The 23497-nt window shown below is 38.9% G+C and overlaps 1 protein-coding gene across 1 annotated transcript in view; it reads right to left on the reverse strand.

Annotated features, from left to right (window-relative positions):
- The window catches only part of LOC130237215 (ephrin-A2-like), a 231565-nt gene that overhangs the window by 14029 nt on the left and 194039 nt on the right, over positions 1-23497 (reverse strand). Inside the window, exon 2 of the mRNA XM_056468088.1 lies at positions 13197-13489. Coding sequence (XP_056324063.1) covers positions 13197-13489 — 293 coding nt within the window. The remainder of the gene's footprint in view (positions 1-13196; positions 13490-23497) is intronic.

The raw sequence follows: 23497 nt of genomic DNA on the forward strand, positions 1-23497 counted from the left end.
ACCAGGGTCAGTCCTGCGTCCGCCCCTGTCTTGCGAGAGGAGATTGCTGTCCTCCTGGCGAAGGATGCAATCGAGCCGGCCCTCCAGCCGAGATGGAGCGCGGGTTTTACAGCCCGCACTTCATCGTGCCCAAAAAAAAAAAAAAAAAAAAAAAAAAGCGGTGGGCTATGGCTAATCCTATATCTGCACATTTTGAAGCGCTGCCTTCACAGGCTGCGCTTTGGAATGCTTACGCAGATGCGCATCACGCGATGCATTCGTCCTCAGGATTGGTTTGCAGCAATAGATCTGAAGGACGCGTATTTTCATATCTCCACACTTCCACGCCACGGGGAGTTTCTGCAGTTTGCGTTTGAAGGTCGAGCGTGGCAATACAAGGTCCTCCCCTTCGGGCTCTCTCTGTCTCCGCGAGTTTTCACCAAGCTCGCGGAGGGTGCCCTCGCGCCCCTTCGGCTCGCCGGCATCCGCACGCTCAATTATTTCGATGACTGGCTGATTTTTAGCCCACTCTCGGGAGCAATTGATTATGCACAGAGACAAGGTACTCCGGCACCTCCGCCTGTTGGGGTTTCAGGTCAACTGAGAAAAGAGCAAGCTCGCCCCCGTGCAGAGCATCTCCTTTCTCGGGTTGGAGCTGGACTCGATCACTATGGAGGCGCGCCTCTCACGAGAGTGCGCCGAGGTAATGCTGAACTGTCTGAGAGTTCGACAGGAAAAAAAAGTGGTCCCCCTAAAATTATTTCAGAGGCTCCTGGGGCATATGGCATCCGCAGCCGCGGCCACGCCGCTCGGATTGCTCCATATGAGACCACTACAGCATTGGCTTCACGATCGGGTCCCCAGACGCGCATGGCACGCGGGCACACACCGAGTGACTGTCACTGCGCTGTGTCACCGCACCCTCACGCCCTGGAAAGGACCCCACCTTCCTACGGGCCAGTGTGCCCCTAGGTCAGGCGTCCAGGCAGGCTGTCGTTTCGGCAGATGCCTCCCGTATGTGGTGGGGGGGCCGTGTGTAGCGGGCATGCTATTGCGGACCTGTGGAGGGGAACCCAGCTGCATTGGCATATCAACTGCCTAGAGCTGTTGGCAGTGTTTCTCGCTCTGCGCCACTTTTTACCGGTGCTGAGGGGGCAACACGTGCTGGTCAGGACGGACAGCACGGCCGCGGTAGCGTATTCCATCCGGATGGGGGTATACGCTCCCGCTGCATGTCTCAGCTCGCTCGCCGTCTGCTCCTCTGGAGTCATTTGCGGCTGAAGTCGCTGCTTGCTATTCACACCCCGGATGGGCTCAACCGTGCGGCCAACGGGCTCTCACGGCAGCTCCTTCCCCGGGAGAATGGCGACTCCACCCCGAGTCATGCGTAAGTATGCACTCCCCCCAGTGAGCCTACTCGCGCAGTTTCTGTGCAAGGTCAGGGAGGACGAGGGGCAGGTCTTGCTAGTTGCGCCCCTGGCCCAACCGGACCTGGATATCAGAACTCTCCCTCCTCGCGACGCCCCCCCCTGGCGAGTCCCTTTGAGAGAGGACCTACTCTCTCAGGGACAGGGCACCATCTGGCACCCTCGCTTAGTTTTGTGGAACCTCCACGTGGGGTCCATAAGACGCAACGAGGAAGACTTAGGTAACCTACCGTTGGCGGTGGTTAATACCATCACTCAGGCTAGTGCACCCTCTACGAGGCATGCCTACGCCCTGGAGTGGAGTCTATTCACTGAGTGGTGCGCTTTTTGCCAAGAAGACCCCCGATCTTGCCAGATCAGTGTTGTGCTTTCTTTCCTTCAGGACAGGTGGAGCGAAGGCTGTCGCGCTCCACACTGAGGGTTTACGTGGCCACCATCTCCGCTCATCATGATGCGTGGATGGCGGCACCGTGGGGAGGCATAACCTCATCATCCAGTTCCTCAGAGGTGCGAGGCGGATGTTTCCACCCCGCCCCCCTCTCATACCCTCTTGAGATCTTGAGGTAGTGCTACGAGCCTACGTGGGGATCCCTTCGAACCACTCGACTCAGTATCCTTGAGATTTCTGTCCTTGAAGACAGCTCTGCTGGTCGCGTTGGCATCGGTTAAGAGGGTTAGGTACCTGGAGGCATTTTTGGTCAGTGATTCGTGCCTAGAATTCGGCTATGTGCCCAAGGTTCCTACCACGCCATTTAAGGATCAGGTAGTGAGCCTGCAAGCGCTGCCCGCGGAGGAGGCAGACCCAGCCCTTTCATTGTTGTGTCCTGTTCGCGCTTTGCAAATATATGTGGACCACACTCAGAGCCTTAGATCCTCTGACCAGCTCTTTGTCCATTACAGTGGTCGGCAGATGGGAAGTGCCGTATCTAAACGGAGGTTGGCCCACTGGATAGTGGATGCCATCTCCCTCGCCTTTGGGCCAGGGTGAGCCGTGTCCCCCGGGGGTGAGAGCGCACTCCACTACGGAGAATAGCATCCTCCTGGGCGTTAGCACGCGGCGCCTCTCTGACAGACATTTGTAGAGCTACGGGTTGGGTGACACCCAATACATTTGCAAGGTTACAATCTGCAAGTGGAGCCGGTTTCCTCAAGGGTATTAGGTAACCCTTGGTGATTGAGGAAATGATTCGGTTGAGGTGTCGAAACACGCTTGCTGCGCCACTCTCCCTAACCCGGAGATACGTGCGCTTTTTCAGCTTTGTCAGTTTAGTTCCCCATTTCTTTGACGAACCCTGCAGAGTTCCTCCGAGGCCCCCAGCACCTGACTCAGCGGAGGAGTCAGGTGTTGGCCCGTTACATTGTCGGCATGCCCGCTGGTCAGCCCACTGGGTATAGGTGCCTGTTATGCGTGATCCCCGCTGGCGATCCCATACGTTCACTCAGCCACGGTATAGTCCCCCCTTCTAGGGTAGGCTCGTGTCTTCCCTCCCCGCTAACCATCCTTATGCAAGGACTCCCCATCTCTGGGCTAGTCCATAGGTTGTCACCAGGTCTCCCCTCTGGGTAACAGGTGAGCTCCGCAGCGTCCTCCCTATCGGGACTGAACGCTTTCCCAACGTACTGTCGTATCAAAACCTATTTTACTGGGTTATTGTGACTCCCCGAAAATATAACTGTTTCTGAACAGGTAAGTGAGGGCCAGGGGACACGTTGGAAGACTGTGTCTCGGGGCGTTGTAGGTGCGCTCGCTCTACTGCGTGGCACACCCTTCGCCAAGGACGCAGTAAGGTTCTTTCGTTGTGGCGTTTTCCATAGATTTCCCCATAGTGGAAGTTTCCACATAGCATTGGAGTTCCCCATCCGAAGGAGAACGCTACGGTTACTAAAGTAACCCTTCGTCCCCCGAGGGGGTCAGGAAATGCTATGTTTCCTTCGCCACAACGATTGTCCCTTAGCTGTTGAGCGTGAAAGTCTCTTCAGCTAGAAAAGGATGTCGAGCATGGCACTGGCTGCGTATTTATAGCATGACTGATTGTCATTGACGCCAGCTGTGCACGCTGACGCTGCCAACTCATTGGCATTTCATTGGCCCGTTTTTATACTCTTTCAGATGATTGGTTTCTGACGAAATCCCCATAGTGGAAGTTTCCACATAGCATTTCCGTTCCCCCCCTCGGGGAACGAAGGGTTACTTTAGTAACCGTAGCGTTCTCCAAAAGCCTCATAACTAAAGTAGCACTTGAAAATCGACATTGTGCACTTCAATTCAATTCAATTCACCTTTATTTGTATAGCGCTTATACAATGTAGATTGTGTCAAAGCAGCTTCACATAAAAGGTCATAATAAATTGGAACAGTGTAGTTCAGTTTGTAGTGTTTAAGTTCAGTTCAGTTTAGCTCAGTTCAGTGTGGTTTAATAATCACTACTGAGAGTCCAAACACTGAAGAGCAAATCCAACGATGCGCAGCTCTATAGATCCCGAACCATGCAAGCCAGTGGCGACAGCGGAGAGGGAAAAAAACTTCACTAAATGGCAGAAGTGAAGAAAAAAAACCTTGAAAGAAACCAGGCTCAGTTGGGCACGATCATTTTAATTTCTCCGCTGGCCAAACGTCTTGTGCAGAGCTGCAGTCTAAGTGGCGGAGGCTGGAAGCTGGCCTCAGCGAAGACTCGTCTGTCTCTGGAGCGTCACAGGAATCAGTCTAGTGTTCTCCACTCTTCCATGACCACCACAGTAGCTGCTCAGGATACGGCCTGGTCCAGGATATGGAAACCTTGGGATCATCTCGTCGTTGGTCTTGGATCGAATCAGTGACTCTGCATAGTCTGAGGGCCTCAGGAAGAGTATCCCCAGGTGGAAATGGAGAATAAAGAAAATAATTAGCGTAGCTGCTGTTCATAGTGTATATAAACTAGATGCAGATCCTGTGTGGAAGCCCCCTAAGTGGTGCACTAAGTGTATGCTTTACTGAACAGATAGGTCTTTAATCTAGTTTTGAATTAGGAGAGTGTGTCTGAGCCCCGGATCTTATCAGGAAGGCTATTCCAGAGTTTAGGAGCTATAAATGAGAAGGCTCGACCTCCTTTACTCGACTTTGCTATTCTAGGTACTACCAGAAGCCCTAAGTTTTGAGACCTTAAAGAGCGAGTTGGATTGTAGCGAGACAGAAGATCAAATTTTCTAGACCTGGTAAGAACTCTGGCAGCTGCATTTTGTACTAATAGAAGTTTGTTAATAGAGGATGCTGGGCAGCCAGCAAACAGTGCATTACAGTAGTCTAGCCTAGAAGTCATAAAAGCATGGACTAGCTTTTCTGCATCTGAGATGGATAGCATACTTCGTAACTTAGCGATATTTCTCAGATGAAAGAAAGCAGTTTTTGTGACATGGGATAAATGATTTTTAAAAGTTAAAAGTCATTGCTGTCTAATATGACACCCAGATCTTTTATAGTAGAGCTAACGCTAACTTTGTATCCCTCTAATTGTAGGTCGAGTTGTGAGATCTGCTGTGTACAGGATTTAGGCCCAATAAGTAATAATTCTGTTTTGTCTGAGTTTAAGAGAAGATAATTGTTGGTCCTCCAGTCTTTAACATCTTTAATACACTCAGTTAGCTTGGACAGTTTAGACGTCTCGTCAGGTTTAGTTGAAATATATAATTGAGTATCATCTGCATAGCAGTGAAAGCTGATCCCATGTCTTCTAATAATGTCTCCCAGGGGTAGCATGTATATTGTAAACAGTAAAGGGCCTAAAACTGATCCTTGAGGCACCCTGTATTTTACTGGGCTGATTTGTGAAGGCTGTCCATTAATATTCACAAACTGGTAACGGTCAGCTAAGTATGACTTAAACCATTGTAGGGCCTGTCCCTGGACACCTGTAGACATTAAGCGATTAATGAGTATACCATGGTCAATGGTGTCAAATGCCGCACTAAGATCGAGTAGAACTAATAGCGAGATGCACCCTTGGTCAACAGCTAAGAATAAATCGTTGGTTATTTTCACTAATGCAGTTTCTGTACTGTAATGAGCTCTGAAACCTGACTGAAACACTTCAAAAACATTGTTTGTCTGCAGAAAGGAGCATAATTGAGTAGAAACAACTTTTTCTAGTATTTTAGATTTAAATGGAAGATTTGAAATAGGCCTATAATTAGCTAAGTTGCTGGGGTCCAGTTGTGGTTTCCTAATAATAGGTTTAATAACTGAAGTAATTGCTAAAGCCCTATGAGCATTGTACACTCTCAGAAATAAAGGAGCTGTCACTGGGGTGGTACCTTTTCAAAAGGTACAAATTGTTACCTTAAAGGTCCATATTAATTCCTCAAGGGTAGTAGCTAAAAAGTACAAAAGTGTTCCTCTTAAAATATTTAAGTACCAATATATACTTTTGAGGTACTAATATGGACCCGGCCTTTAAGTACAAATGTGTACCTTTTCAAAAGGTACCACCCCAGTGACAGCTCGCGTACCAGCTCGAGTGAAGAAAGACAGAGTTATGAGGCCACCTGCAGGACAATCGGCAGATTACAGCATGAACTAGATTCAAGTGCAGTGTGATTATAATTATAACTCTTGATTGTAGTCTTTTTTACACTTTATTTATTATGTTTATTAATTTAAATATGAAAAAAGGAAGAAATAAACAAAAAATACATATGTACTAAAAAATACTAGAATAAGAAATGTAGGACATAGTGTACGTTGCACTATGTTATGCTAAACAATTGAAATGAAAATTATGTATTGGATATATCTAATGTATAACCTTATGCTTTTAACCTAATTTTTTTTTCCTGCCCCATCCATTTGACATGGTATCATCCAACATTTACTTATAACACAAATACTGTTTCGAATTGTACGTATTTTAGTATCACCATCACATTTTACAGTATAGGAATTAAGATTAATAAATAAAAACCCTCAAACCCTCTGAACTTGGGACGGATTGGATAAAAAAAATTTATATAATAGGCCAAAGGGGGGAAAATGAGACATTCAAAAACTTCTTACTCATATCTCACCTAATTCTTTTGTTTCCATTGCTCATCAAAAGCCTTCTCTGGGATAACCCCAAATCAGAAAAAGTCAGGACAGCATGAAAAAACGCGAATAAAAAAAAAAGTAAAAATTTCGGAATTTACTTTGAATTGTATTTCATTGCAGACAATACAACAAACACAATTTAATGTGTTCCTCATGAATTTTTTAATTTATTTTTTTAAAATAAACACATTTAAATTTTGGTTCTGGCAACACATTTCAAAACAAGTTGGGACAGGAGCAGTTTGTTACAGCCGCAATGTTTTATGTGCATTGGATACAAATGTCCTATCTCCTTTAAGATGACTTCTACAGTTGTTTTAACTTTTGCATGTGATCTTAACTTTTGCATGTGATTGTCATCTGGCAAGCTCTGAGTAGAAGTGTGTGATGGTCGCTTTACCGCTAAATAATTTTGTGATAGATGTTTGAGTGTCTTTTTCTTTTCCTTTTGCACACTCATCACTGTTGACTGGCATGTGTGTCGTTGACAGAACTTGGGAGAAATGCATAAAGGCTAACAGGAAGAGCGAAATAGATTCTGTCTTTTTTTCTTCCTAAAAGTCAACACTGACACAAAAGGTAAACGCTGACACATCTGGCACCCATCACAAGGTGGGCTAATAATCAGGTAAATTGTTTAAATGATGTGATTTGAAATAGGTGATGTAATTCTGATTTAGTATAAAAGCAGTATCCAAGAATGGTGTAGTCTTTTAGGAGCCGAGGTGGGCTGAGGATCGCCAGTTTGCAAATAATTATGTGAGAAAACGATTGAAATCTTGAAAAACAATGTTCCTCAAAGAAAGATGAGAAGACATTTGAATATTTAACCCTCAACAGTACATAACAGAATTTCGGTGCGGCGTAAAGGACAAGGGTGCAAGTCTAAGCTGAACTATCGTGATCTTCGATCCCTCAGGTGGCACTGAATCAAGAATATGCACAAATATTATTAAATATACACTGCACAATATGCTGCCTTCTTTTCCAGAGACACCATGCATAATTCAACAAGACAAAGGAAAACCACATTCTGCACACATTACAAAGTCCTGGCTGCAGAGGAAGAGGATACAGGTACTTGATTGGCCTACCATCATTCGCAGAGAATGTGTAGCACATTTTTGTTTGCTAGAAGAATGGGAAAAAATTACACCTGAAACACTTCATCACTTGGTGTTTTCAGTACCTAAACATATTTCAAGGGTTGTGAAAAGGAATGGAAACATTACAAAGTGATAAATGCTTACTGTTCCAACTTATTTTGAAATGTGTTTCAAAATTATAATAAATCTGGAATACTCCTGGAGGGCCTCAGCACTGCAGAGTTTAGCACCAACCACCTGCTTAATAGTCTAGTCTTGAACACTTTGCTTAGTTGGATCAGCTGTGTTTGATTAAAGTTGGAGCAAAACTGTGCAGAGCTGTGGCCCTTCAGAAATCGAGTTTGAGACCTACCATTAAAAATACTTTTCAGCCTTTTTGCAAAATTTCCGTTTGCACCACCTGATGATCATTTCGCAAATGACTTTAAAATGTAATGTTGGGTTTTTGGAAATCATGAGAATATATATATATATATATATATATATATATATATATATATATATATATATATATATATATATATATATATATATATATATAGTTGAAGTCAGAATTATTAGCCCAAATGATGTCTAACAGAGCAAGGAAATTGAAAAAATAAGTTTTAAATTTAAGAACCATTTTAAGGTCAAAATTATTAGCCACTTTAAGCTGTATATTTTTTTCAATAGTCTATAGAGCAAACCATCGTTTTACAATAACTTGCCTAATTACTCTAACCTGCCTAGTTAACCTAATTTACCTAGTTAAGCCACTAAATGTCACGTTAGGCTGTATAGAAGTGTTTTGAAAAATACCTAGAAACTTTTAGCCTTTATGCCATTTGTGCACATGAAAAAAAAAGTGTTTGTGTGTGAGTGTGTGTGTATGCGTGTATGTGCATGCGTGTGTGTCTGTGTATGTGTGTGCGAGTGTCTTGGTGAATGTCTTGCTTGTCATTCACTCAATCACCCTCTCCAGTAGGTCGAGGAGGGGTTGACCAAAGTGATGGACATCCTTTATTTATTTTATTTATTTTTGGGATAACCAAACTAAGTTTTGGTCACCCCCCAGTAACCCTGTGGCAGACCCCTTTGTCTTTTAACACAAGGGGCTATGACAGCAACAATCCTGATAGTAGCCAAACCCTTTTCTAGAGAAATGTGATGAATAGCCAGACTAAGTACTTCTCAGCCCAGGCAGCTGTCTAGAACAAAAGGTGCACAATAGTCCGTCCCACACCAAGCGACAGGGCGGACTGCATTAAAAACAGCTCGGGACAGTCATAAAAAACACCAAGCCTTAAGTGGAAACTTTGAACCCATGATTCTTTTCTTTTTTTCACTTTGAAAAACCATATACTTTTCCCCCTTGCAACTGGGGTGACAATATGCCATCATTGAAGGAAGGTCTGGAATGCCCTGCTGGTTGGGTAACATTTCTGTGCCACCCACTACCTCAATTTCAACCACCATATTTGAAGCAATAGCCACTTGAGACTATGTAATTATCCAGATGACGATCTTTCCACAGTCAATCACTTCATCTTTAAAGAAACAGTTTATTAAAAATGGAATGTCCTAACTCCCATGTTGATATATAAATATTTTATTTCTATTCAGTGAACTGCTCCCTTTTATTTAATGACACCCCTTGACACACCAATTTAATGACAACTGTAGCTTCTAAGCTTCTAGAGATGTTAACTAATGAATGATCAATTTACTACTGATCAATTGTTTTTAATAATTTAATTAATAAAACTTAATGACTTGTGATTAGTCAAAGTCATCATTAGAGTGTGTTGAGGTGTGTAGAGTGTGTTGAGCACTATGCAAGCTTATGCATGAAACACAGCCAGCATTTTAGGAACAATAAAGTAAGCCCTCCAAATTTACTTCTGGGATTATTTTACTTCAAATGAAATTAAGCAGGCCGGTAGCATTATGGTACATCACAAAAAAAATCTAAGAATCAACAGGATGTGTCAGGAAGTTAATTTAAAAATAAACAGAAATCTATCGATGTCTTTAACCTATACATTGGATCAGGTATGATAGCTGTTTATTTTGAAACAATTCCACAAAAACAACAAACCTCTTATGAGTTATAACACAAAAGATGTTGCATATGTAATAATTATGACATTTTAGATTATATTATAATTATAAATAGTTTTAAGCAAGTAAGGTAGTAAGATTATTGTTCTTGAAGCAGAATATCGAACCATTTTACAGTTACGCAATCAATATTTCACTGTGAAAAGATAAAGTCTCACGTAATTCAAAAAGACCTAATTTAGACTTTTGCTTCTCATGTCTTTTTAATGTATTGCATTTTCCTGTAACGCAGTAGTGTAAGGCATTACTAATACATTTTCAGTAATATTTTGCTTGGTACATGTTCAGTAACGCGTCCGTTACAACAAACTTTTCGCCCGCAAGACAATAACAAATAAAAAATAACGCAGTTCTTTTTCCTGTTCGTGGTTAGTGAATATACGCGTGTGTTGTCATTAATCTCCCTCTGGTTATTTTTTTAGTATTTTGACTATTGTTAATAAATAGTGCACCAATATAAATCATATCAAAAAGCACGAAAAGAAGAAGGAACACAAGACACAAATTGTGAGTCTGCATATAATCTCACTGAGCGAGGGTACTGAGAGCATGAAAGAAAATTTATGCTTGAGCAGTGCATATTTGAGAGAGCGTGAGAAAATTTGCCGCGAGCAGCGTATATTTGCAGTTTTGTCCACAAACAGAGGAAATCTGTGCACGAGCATTAAATTGAGAAAGCTATATTCATCATGCTCACTTTGTGCATGACAGTTTTGTGTTGTAAGCCACTTGAATTTAAAGTGAGTAAAATAATGGCAACAATAAGAAAAAAATCTGCATCTTGTCATGGCATTGGAGTTTACATATAGGCCTGTTGTGTCTAATATGAATATAGTTAACCCATTCACAGATATTGCCAGATAACCACTTTACCTCTACCATATTTTTAACCGACTTAGATAATTAGTGATTCTGACTGTCATCCTTTCTTGAATTGTCTTGAGCCTTCATGTTGCCAATTATATATTGTTAGTAGCCTGGATAGGTCACAGTCATTATGCTACATCATATTGCTTTCTACTGGATGTAAAATGCTCTTCAGTGCATTTTGTCATTTTAGAATGTTATATTCTAATTCTGTAGTTATTTTGGTGAAAGTAACTAAAAAGTAATATAAGAGTTACTTATAATACATACTGTATTGTAATTCTGAGAGAGAAATATTGTAAGGTAAGGAATTACTTTTAAATAACAGTAACAAGTAATCTGTAATGTATTACAGTTTGGAAGTAAATTGCACAACACTGCTTAAAACATACATTATGAACATTGGGTCTCATTCACTAGCCATGTATATACACAATTACGCAAGAAATGCAAAAAAAAAATCATTCTTAATTCATAATTTTAATACTTAAAGTTTTCTCTGGACAAGGGCACTTTGCAGAAAGTCCTTTTGTGGACCTGGTGTGGGTGTGTATTATGCAAATTGCTATTCCCATGCACAAGAACACTCCATAAGAACAATTCAAATTCACTAACAGAATAATGAGTTTGCATGTTCTCCCTGTGGTGCTCCGGTTTTCCCCACAGTCCAAAGACCGCATTATAGGTGAATAGGGTAAACAAAATTGGCCTTAGTGTATCAGGGGTAGTTTAGGAATAAACTACCCCTGATTGAGGCTAAATTATCAGGAATCTTAAGGGATCAGTTTTCCAAGGTTGAAGGTTGCCTGTGAAAAAGCACATTATTACTCACTAAAAGTTTTTAGCTAACTTATGAATGTTTCATGCATAAAGTCAATTGACAAGTTTGTTTGTTTGTATGTTATCTTATAAGGCAGAGCTTACTATGCTATATATACATTCTCCCCTTTACTCCAACTGGGTATATCTATAGCCTTTGGCCAAACAGTATAGGGATACTGCAAGATCTTTCTTAGTTTCTTTTTCTATACAAATACATTTTTGTATCCCTCAAAGTGTATGAAATTGCCAAAAAATTCAGTGATAGTTCACCAAAATAGTTCAAATTCAACAAAATGTACATTTTTACTTTAAGACAACAGTATGTTGTATTTGTTGTGATTATTAAAAATGAGCATTATCACTTTTATCCTTTTTTTTTGTAGCATAACGTTTTGCTACTCCTTTATGTAGAAAAAGACCTAAGATTATTATGCTTAATCTTAAAGCCTACTCAGTCTTTCTGACCTTAAAAGGTTTAGCTACAGTACATACAAAGTAAGAGTATGTAGTCATGAACAATTAGAAATTAATATTTAATTGTAATTATTAAGACAAATGTGCTGGGGGCTTGAGCAAAAAGAGGATAAACTGCCTCATTATTGCATCCTGCATGCTGCCCTGAACTTTTTACTTTTACCTGTGCCCAACAGGAGTCCTTTTTAACAGGCCAAGGAACACCTTTTACAAGACAATTAGTAAAACAGGGAAAGACACACCCTCATAAATGCCTGCCCATCATATAATTTGAACAAAAGAAGATCATAAAGCATTAGCCTGATTGAGACAGATTGCGTTCACCCGTGACACAAATCCTCGCTTCTGACCTGCTTTTCGTACATACCAACGAGGATATGACAGGTTCAGTAGACTCTTTGCTTTAAATGAATGGTTATTATCATGGTGTGAAGAACAGAAGCTGCTCTTTGTTAAAAAGTGGATTTTTTTCTTGGAGCATTCTAGACTTTTTTCTCGTGCTAATGGTCTGCACCCCAGAGCTCTCTCCAGGATGCTTTGTACTGTTTGACTAGTAAGTAAACATTCACATTATAGTCATATAGTCCTTGTTTGTTTAACAAAATCATAGAAATGCATATCTGGCTCAACTCATAGAAACTGTGTTTTTTTCACTGTAAATGAATTAATAACAGACAGTGATTTTAATACACTCTGTCTTACTGAAAACTGGCTTAAAAATGACTATATTAGTTTAAATGAAGCCACTCCTTCAGGATATGTTTATACACATGAATCCCATCAGAATGGTGTTGGAGTTGCATAGTGAAAATGTGAACAAGTCTTTAATGTTATTCAGAGAAATGGACTTATGTTTAATTCTTTTGAAGTGCTTAATGTTGTGCTTTCGGGAATTAAAAAAAAAATCTATACTGAAAAATTTGTGTTTAAACCCCTAGGGCCCTATGTTAATTTTCAATAGAGTTTGATGATTTTATTTTGGACTTATTAGTTGTGGGAGATGACACTAATGGTAGGTTATGACTAATGTTGTCATGAAACTGGAATTTTGGTACCAATCGGTACTGAAATTTTAAAAAGGTCCATTTCCCGCACACTTGATCGCTGTTGGCCATGTAATTAAGAAATGCTGATGATGTGTTTTAGCAGACCAGACAACGTGGCACGTTTTTGATAAGATGTTGCAATTAGGTCTGCACATACCATGTCATCTTTCAACATCTACACCACAGTTTCCCATAACTCAAGAACTAGTTCAGAAAATTACTGTATACTGAGTTAATACTGACAACTGGAAAAATGAAAACAGACAAATTGTTTTAAGCTGAATCTTAGGAATTAAAAAAGGATGAGGTTACTTACAGATGTAGTAGTATTCATGACCTGGACGGAACTCAAAGCCCAAAGAGAAGGGTGTGAACAGCTGGAACTTCTCTGAGAACTTGAGGGGCCCATTTGGACTTATTGGGCGGTTGCATTCCCAGCGTTTAAATCCTTTCATGTGGTGGTTGCAGGTGGTATAGCCATCATAGTTGACCATGAAAAGGATGTAGCGTTCCATGCGCTCTTGAGGAAGATGTTCCTCATAATGCGGACAGTAGATATCCAGATAGTCATTGATGGCCACCTCCACAGTGTATTCACCATTCAAGAATCTAAGGGAATAAACACAAACTTAAAACTTTCCCATGTGGAAAATGATATATTTGGCTCAAATGATGGAGGACAAATGTGGGCGACAGTTGGCAAAAAAGTGGCATAGTCATTTAAGGGTAATCTGGGTCTAAACCTAAAGTGGCTCACACGTGTAAGTGCAAATGTGACCCAGTAATCTTAAGATATATGTGTGCCACTTTTGGCAAATATTTGGCAAAGTAAGCTCTGGCTATTGTGGCTGTTAGCCTAATGTGGCCCAGTTATTTTAAAACATATGTGGGCCACTTTTGGCAAATATTCAGCACAGTAAACTCTTGCTAATGCAGCCATTAGCCTATAGTGGCTCAGAGAAGATATGGAAAATGTGGCCCAGTTATCCTAAAGCATACGTGGGCCACCTTTGGTGAATATTCGGCACAGTAAGCTATGGCTAATGTGGCTGTGAGCCTAAAGCAGCCCAGAGAAGATATGGCAAATGTTGCCTAGTTATCTTAAGACATATGTGGACCACATAGAATAAAGTCACCATCATGGAAAAAAGGGTTTGCTTTAGTTGGGCTCATAGCCCTGAACTTCTTAATGTAAATTTTCTTTTGGGCTGCTGCAACTTTTAAGAACTTTGTTTGAAAAGTGTATTCATTACAGCAAACAAGCCAAGTAAAAAAAAACAATAAAATGAGGCACAACCTGTGATGAAATAAGAAAATTCACCGATGTTAACCAATGTTTAATCCATTATTATAAGTAATGTAATAACATGCTTGCACATGCCACAGAATTATGAAGGTTCATAAGCTAAAAAAATGTTATGGTTCAACTTCAGCTCACAGAGACATCAATAATCAGCGTATGAACCTCAACAACAGTGACAATTAACAAGATGAACAAAATTTACAAACATCACAAAAAGGAAACTAAAAGTGACAAAATCAACAATGTCAACATAAACAGCAGAATCAAAAGCAAATAATGAAAACTGTAGCATCAATAAGCTACATAATGTAGTCATACTGCAATGCATGCTGGGATTTTTGTACTTTGCCACACCCAGCAAGTGTCTGGTGTGGGCCTGATCTGGGCCAGAATAAAAGCAAACTGTGGCCCAGAATAGGGTCAGTTCTGGTTAATTCGGTTGAATTCTGGCTGATGTGTGATATTGCTATGGCTTAATTGTGGCCCAGAACTGGCAAACAGAAGCGGACCGCCCAATTGTCATCATTCCATACGGAATGTGGGCTGGATGAAAGTGTCTGGTGTGGGCCAGATTTGAGCCACATGAATTTTGCTAGCTGGGTCATGGTGGATGTATGTAACAGCATGGGATTGGTCAAGAGGATCTTAATGCAGAAATGACAGAAATGACCAATGACAGTGGATGAGCAGAGATTGACATGGGGTCAAATAGAGAAAGCCACTTCATTAAAGATTTTTCACAACAAAAAATCTGGCCAGCTAGTGCAATTTAGATTGATTACCTGCAGGAAGACTCAACTCAACACGCAGAAATGATAGTTTCTTTGCTAGAACTTTGACTTCATGTGCAGATAAACGTTTGCATACTTGGAGTTTATCTAAAAATTTTAACTTTGTAACTGGCTGGTAACCTTTATTTTAGACTCAAGATACATGATTTTCTTAGATTCAGTAGAATATGGCAAGCCCAACATTTCCTTTTAGTATACTGTAGCTTTTACAACTAGATGTTTTCCTCCTTGCAGGATTTTTTATGTATATTCACTTCTGTTATATAGTGGGTGAAGATTACATGATTAAGATCTAACAGCTCCAACCAAGATATACTAATGGTTTGTCTCCAGTATGGTTGGTACACCTGCTCCATTCTCTTTTTCTCCCCAGCATCAAAGCAGCCTCTTCACTACAGCACATACAGTAAAACAACAAACTCCAATCAAAAGTTCCAATTACCCTAAAATTTGGGTTTGTTGCATGGTTCAAAATCAGGGTTATGCCAGATCAGGTATGTTTATACGATTAATGATTAAATTTGTGATTTTATTAACTTTCTAACTTTCTATTAACTTTCTAACTAATATAAAGTATATTGACTAATTTAGAAATAAAACAACAAGCAGGAAAAAAAAAAGTTTATGGGCAAAAATAATCATTCATTAATTTTCATCCCTTTATTAATCTGTGGTCGCCACATCGGAATGAACCGTCAACATATACAGCATATTTTTTACGCAGCGGAAATGCTTCCAGCTGCAATCCATCACTGGAAAACATCCATACACACTTATTCACACACATGCACTATGGACAATTTAGCCTACCCAATTCACCTGTACCACATGTCTTTGGACTTGAGGGGGAAACTGGAGCATCTGGAGGAAACCCACACGAACACGTGGAGAACATGCAAACTCCACACAGAAACGCTAACTGACCCAGCCGAGGCTCAAACCAGTGATCTTCTTGCTGTGACGCAAACGTGCTACCCACTGCGCCACCGCGTCACCGGCTAAATTTACAGTACAAGTGAAAAACCACAGTTTTTTCAATACATTTGCTAAACTGCAAGTTACAGGCAAGCTTTGAATTGAACATCCAAACAATTTCCATCACTTATTGTAATCTACTTCAAATCATTAATACATGAGAAAATGTTGACATTGATATTATTGAAGTTAAGTAAATTACCTACTCCTTTCACTATATTTATCAATCCATCATTATCTATTACTCTTCTTTCCCTTGGGTTCACTGTGTTTTGACAGAGTTAGTAAATGTAGAAAAAAAGTATCCTGCCTTTTGAAATATAAAGTTGGTATTTATTTAACAATATGTGGTTTTGGCGAGCAAATTAATTGTTTGACTAATTGTGTTGGTGTAGTGTGTGGTATGTTGGTGTTAAGAATTAAAAAAAAGTATTTTAAGTATTGCTGAACGCTTGTTAGCAATTGAAAAAAAAAATGTAAATGGAATGAAAGTCACTCTGTGTAAACATTTCATCCTCTAGGGGGCTGCTGGGGTCTGTTATTGTGAGTGCTTTCCTCCACAGCTTGATAACATGCAGCTTTTTTATCATGGGGTGAGTAAACACCTGTCTTGGAAAATGCACCACTGCAAGCAAACAAACAAGAGTGCATTAATACCTTGTGCAAATGTAGCACACTCATTCAAGCTGACACATTTACACATGCAGGTGAAACCAAACACACATGCCTATGTAACCCTGCTGGTCCTACACCACCCAACCCGCTCCGAGCTGCGATCGAACATGTGTTTCTCCGCTTGGGAGTTGGTTGCTCTAACATCGAGGTTAAAGACCATGGCCTCAAGCATCAGTCGCTAGAGCACCATTTGAGGTGTACCTGCACAGCATGTCACTAGCTGGCCTCCTCTTATGCAGGAAAACCTGTAAATGTCTTTCTTGTCTCAGATATACATATATTGTGATGCCCTCCCAAATGTCATTCTTTCATTTTCTTTTCAGCTAAACCTCTTACTTCCAAATGTCAAAATACATAAAAAAAAAACATACAAAGGAACGGTGTAAAGGTATCTGAGTTTGTCAGAGGGCATCAAACATAAAGTATGATGGCAATGCCATTACTGTTAAGCTACGCATACTGTATCGGCTGCCCCACTATCCCTGACCTGCCCTTTTTGTCTTTTATTTAACACCATTAGCAAAGTGCATTGTAATAATGTTATAAGCCGAGCTCAGACCACAAAGGAAGGATTGGTTGACAGACTCTCATCCACTTGGTCGCTCTTACTGTATCTTGCTCTGCTTCTTTTAAAAGTGCTTGATGTATTCTTTTCATTCTCACCATGAGTACCACCAATTGATCTTTCGCTAAGCCACACCCAAAAACCGCCACCCACCAATCGTGGCTTAGCAGCCGTAACTACGCGCAGGGGCTCTGTCAAGCTTTCAAGCGAGGGAAACAAGCCAAAGAGTTGTGCATATTGATTGTGCAAATCTGATACCGGTATCCTAAAAGTTTGGACAGGGTGGTGGAATTTTTTCCCTTTTCAAAACCTAAAACCTAGGAGGAGAAATGCCAGCGTGGATCAAGCTCTGTGAAAGGTGCTAAAGGAGATGAGTTAAGTTGGTTTTGATATTCCTGACACATTCAGTGATAGACCGACAACAATAACTCACACATTTCTTACCCTAAAAAGATTTCCTACAAAAATACAAAGCAGGTTATGTTTCCCAGCTGTCTTTTTCTTTTTTTTCGCTCCATATTATGAGCACTCCTCCGTTTAAGCCTTCGCCATAGTAGTTGTACTAATTGCAATCATATCTCCATCTGTTTCAAGCTACAAATATTTGAATTACATATCAACAGAACAAAACCGAGATGTGATCACAAACTGAGCACTTGCGATCAATATACTATACCCCCAGCTGTTTTTCAGTAATTTTTAACCCTCGTGCCCATGTCAGAGCTACAATTCACTGATCTTTTTGTCGGTTTTTGGAGATTTAGTCATTGTAGACGGTATTATAGCGGGATAGTGTCTGCTTTTATATTTGGTGTCCGATTAATATTTACTGGTAGGGAAAATCTATTTGTTAACTTCTGCTATTTATACTTTGATTTGCATTTCAATCTATTTTTTCCACTTAACTGCAAATTAGAATAGAAACTGTATAAACTTACTGTAACGTTACATTGTTATGGGTCAATGATGCTAATATTTGGCACAAATCCATCAATTTACCCGTTATGACTGTTCTTTCTGTGAATGAATTATGTAGAAGCACAGTTCATGCGCGTTTCCTCTTCGGTTAGTAACGCTATATTTCATTGCACAACAATAGTCTATCAGGCTTTTTGGCTAAAAAAAGAGAAATCACAGTTTCATTTGTTATTATTAGATTATTTTTAAATTTCACCCCTCCTGCTGTGCATGAACTAAGCTGTTGAATGGTCAGCATATGAGGCGGCTCGGCTAACCTAGCTTCAATTTTGATTGAAATATTTTCTAATCGGTTGCGTATTATGTCGTGAATATACCCCTGTAATGCATACTGCAGTCCTTTTTTTTGTCTGGCTTTCTCGGATATCTCACCTGTTCACCAAAAATGACTAATTATATCCCTCGGATTGTCTGACACCGGCGCATACACATTGTAGTAGACGTGCCAGGCACGAAACCCAGCAAGTATTTTTTGGTCAAAAAGACGTCTATTAGACGTCTAGGCTAAATCACGGCTAAATTTGGGCTGTCAGTGAAAATGTAATAGACGTCTAATCATAGCCCAAGATTAGACTAGATGTGATTTAGACGCCTTTTCAACGGCTACATATATACGTCTAAAAGCCGGTGAATTTTGGTCTAGGCTAAATAACGGTTAAATTTGGGCTGTCAGTGAAAATCTAATAGACGTTTAAGTACAGCCCAAGCATAAACAAGTCATCAAAATTTCAGCTAATGAATGATTGTTTATACATTTAATAAACAACAAAAATACACATATACATTTCAACATTTTTGATCAACAGGTTCTCAAAAATGCAATCCATTCAAACTGATTAAACAAAGCTTTTATTAATAAAAACAACATTAACAATATTAAAAACATTAAACAATACAAAACAAACATATATATATATATATATATATAAATAAATGTCAAAGTTATGACAAAATAAGATAAAAAGATAAGATAAGAATAAATAAGCTTAATAAATAAGATAAGATAATAAATAAGATAAGATAAAAACTATTTTTTTTTCCTGTTGAACACAGAAGATATTTATAGAAAGCTGAAAACCTGTAAAAAACATACCACGGAAATACAGGTTATATACCAATGGTTACAGGTATTCAGCTTTCTTCAAAATATCTTGTTCAACAGAATAAAGAAACTCAAAGGCTATTATTTTTGCTTTATATGCACTCAAAATTATTCTTGTAGCTTAAAAATATTCTGATTGAACAACTGAAAGAATGTGGTCTGTTTTGAGGATGTTTTAGGTTTTTATCTGGACTTTAAACAAGTTAAGACCATTGCTGTCTATAGAGAATGAGAGCTCTCAGATTTCACCTGAAGTATCTTAATTTGTACTTCGAAGACAAATCAATGTTTGGTACGACATGAATAATTAAACATTTTAATTTCTGGTTAAAAAAACCCTTTAAGTGTACATGAACCCAAAAAGTCCATCCAATCTATATGTGACACTCAGCAGGTTTTGCAAAACTTCTACACCCACATCTGTAGGTCTGTCCCCAGGACCAGCATCCTCAGCCCAAACGATAAAGATCTCCACCGCTGTGTGTGCATTGAGATTCAGCCACTTTCAGTCCTGCAGAAAAAGGAGAGAAAATACTGAGATGTGTTCCAAACTCAGTCCTGTAACTGTGAGTTTTACAAATACATTTATGAAAGGAGGGTGGGTTGACACACTTACCACATATTCTTTTACAAGTCTTCATTGAGGTAGATGCACAGACTCTTCAAATGAGGTAGGTCTTTAGGACACAATCACGCTTGATGGTTACGTATTAAAACTAAAAGAAAAAAAAACACCTATCAACATAAAAAAATAATTATCCACAGGTTTACAGCTTAAAGCTTTTTACTTATTTACACATTTAAATTCAATTATTTATTTACTTTAATTATTTTAGTATCAATGTGTTATATTCAATGTTTCTTTGTCAACAGCCGTTATATGGATTATGCATAAATATTGTTTAATATTCATTCTGTGTGTTTGATGTGACTCGAAAGCTTCATCCAGCTTGTGAATGCACATGGGCAATCTGCATATGGACAGGGAAACCAGCAAATGTGGTCATAGCGTAAATGTTTTAGTCTAAAGTGTTTAAGCAACTCATACCTGCTAGACTGCTCATTTTACAAGGACACACTCAAATATCTGTGGAGGAAAAACAAATAATTACAAATATTAGAGAAGCATTATAATAATAACTATCAGCTTACTTTATACTTGATTTTACTGTGACAAGTCAAAATACAGTTACTCATATTACAAAAAAATACATTTTCCATAACATAGTAAAGTTTATTTATAAAATATAAATCAATAAAAAAAATCTGAAATTAACTTGAATTGATTTTCTAAAAACAGAATTAACTTGGTACTTGTGTTCAAAAATCTCTTGCTATGAAATCACAAGCAAACATGATTTAAAAGCCAGAACTGCAGAAGTTTCATCTCATGACTGACTTTTTTATTTGACTTAATGGGGAAATTTAATTAAGACGACTCGCAATGTGCACAATAAATGCTCTTAATCACCGAACTTCGCTTAAAAAGTGTTTAATTTTGCCTGTTTAAAAGATTATCAATCTCCCTCACACCGTTTTTGTTTGTCTAAAATTTTTGGAATAAATGGTGCCTGTCCATTGATATTAGCGTAATACTATATTAAAACTTGCACATATAATAAAAAACATTGCTAAACAACATGATATTAAAGCAGATTACACTTACCTTGCAGGCCACTCGCGCTCGCAATCCAACGCGCTACAAACTTCAAACCACAACAGCTTCTTCCTCTTGATTTGTTGGTCTATTTCAGCCGAGCCGACTTGATAAATGTGCAATACTGCCATCTATCGTGTGGAGTACGGAACTGCATTGATTTTTCTTATTTGATTAGATCTGGCTTGTTTTACCGTAAGATATATGTTATATATTATAAATAAGATATATTATACCATATTCATTTTTAATTAAAAATAAAAAGGCAGTGAGTCTGCAATTAATTTTTTATGTCAATTTTGCGAGGTGGGTAAAGCCCATCTAATTCAAAGCTAAATTGGCTACAAATACAACATGTCACGAAATTACACCTTAACACTTACTGATAATGCATGCGTGATGCACGCGCTGCACGGCCAAATAGTTTAGGCTATCAGTGGGCTATAAATAGCCGGCCGATGACGAGCTAATTCAAGGCTACGCTCAGACTATGAAAATAGCATATATTTTTAAAAGCCCAAACACCCTTTATGCGATTGACTTTCCTTACTTGAAGGAATATCATACATATCACAAGGTATTTAGCCAAAAAAAAAAGACAGGTAAGCAAATTTAAGGTTTTTTGGGCTAGAGATGGGTTACACAAAGCCGGACTAGATTTGGTCTATACTTCACCGAGAAACTGAAACTATGTCTATTACTTGCAGGAACCTCATAAACGTTATTGACTTTTCTTACATGATGGAGTATCATATATATCATAAGCTTTATTTAGCAAAAAAACAACATGCAACCAAATTTAAGGTTATTCGGACTAAAATTGGGTTACACGTAGCCGGGCTAGATCTGGTCTATACTTCACCTAGCCGGTGAAATGATGGCTATTGCTTGCTGGGAAGCTTGACAGGCATAGCAACAGTAACTAAGGAGGGCGGTGCTTATTGAAGGGTCAATTCCTCAACATCATCCCACTTAGTCAAACATCTTGCTCGCAGACATTAACCTCTAAAACAGGGGTGCCCAAACTTTTGCTTATGAAGAGCCAAAAACCAAACTTTATTGAGGGTGGTGGGCCGAAGGTAGAAACCATTAAAGCTGCAATGGTAATTTCCTGATGTATTAAATATTTAAAAATAAATAGAATTTTTTTTTATTGTATTAATAACTTTTTACAATAAAACCATAAACAAACACATTTATAACACACTGGTGTTCAATGCTGAATACATGAGTCGAGCTGCACCACCTAGTGCATTGTCCTCTATCTTCATGTGACAGTATTTACATTTTCAAACATCTGATTCATGCACAACATTTATTTGAAACATTTAATTTCAGTTGGCTGTTTTTTGTGGCACAAAAAAAAAAAAAAAAAGACTACATCAAATTAGAAATGACAATCTCTGTAAAAGCATTCGCCCCAACCTTCCCGTCATTCTAAATCTTATCTCAGATTGGATGTAATGCTGAATCAATGCTCTAAATTAACTAATCATTCTGCTTTATAGTTTTCTTGAAGAAAGTTTTGAAATAATAATCTTAACATAAAGTTAACACAAAGATGAACCTGTGCTTAACCACTTTTGTTCAGATAAAGCATGAGTAATGTACTTTTACCTTTTGGTTACTCTGATTAAAAAGTATAAAAATAAAGCTGCAGAAAACATATTTGTGTGTGTATGTGTTTGTGTGAGGTTAGACCAAAACATCTTATGATGTAACAAAAAAGTTTTAAAAACATTTTAGCCCCGAATTAGAAATTGCAGATAATTTTAAGTATAGCTTGAAGCTTTTTAAAAATGAAGAAATTTATTAACCTTGCTTGTCATTATAAAAAACTTATTTTTTTAAATTACAAGTTTAATGATTATTTTCCTTCAGCTTAATCTCTATTTCAGAAGTCGCCACAGTGGAATGAACCTCTAACTATTATATAAACACAGGGAGAACATGCAAACTCCACACAGAAAAAAATGAAAGAAGTACATTGCAAAACAATTAATGACATTGATCCATGTAATGAATTTAATTTAGACAGTAATGCTTGTATTTTCTGCTTGTAAGATATTGAATCTCAGGAACATCTTTTTTATAGTTGATCTATTGTCAAATTCAATCCTTGTTAATAACAAAGAAATTGAATTTCTGTGTAATAATATGTTGATTGTAGCAAAATTTTATACTCACAAATGTAGATTTGTTAAAGTTTCGCCTTGTTTCAAAGCATTTAAAAGTGATTTCAACATTTTATATAAATCCATAATACAGGTAGAAACAAAAGGTGCCTCAAAGCTCTCTAAGCTTTTGTCAGCTTATATGGACTAACCCCCCTGAATGTAATGTATTTTCTTTTGTATTATTTAAAGTTTATTTACATTCATTCATTCATTCATTTTCTTTTTGGCTTAGTCCCTTTATTAATCTGGGGTCGCCACAGCGGAATGAAGCAGCAACTTATCCAGCACATGTTTTACGCAGCGGATGCACTTCCAGCCACAACCAATCTCTGGGAAACATCCATACACACTTATTCACACTCATACACTACGGACAATTTAGTCTTCCCAATTC

The sequence above is a fragment of the Danio aesculapii genome, chromosome 11, assembly GCF_903798145.1.
Source record: "Danio aesculapii chromosome 11, fDanAes4.1, whole genome shotgun sequence".
Taxonomy (NCBI): Eukaryota; Metazoa; Chordata; class Actinopteri; order Cypriniformes; family Danionidae; genus Danio; species Danio aesculapii.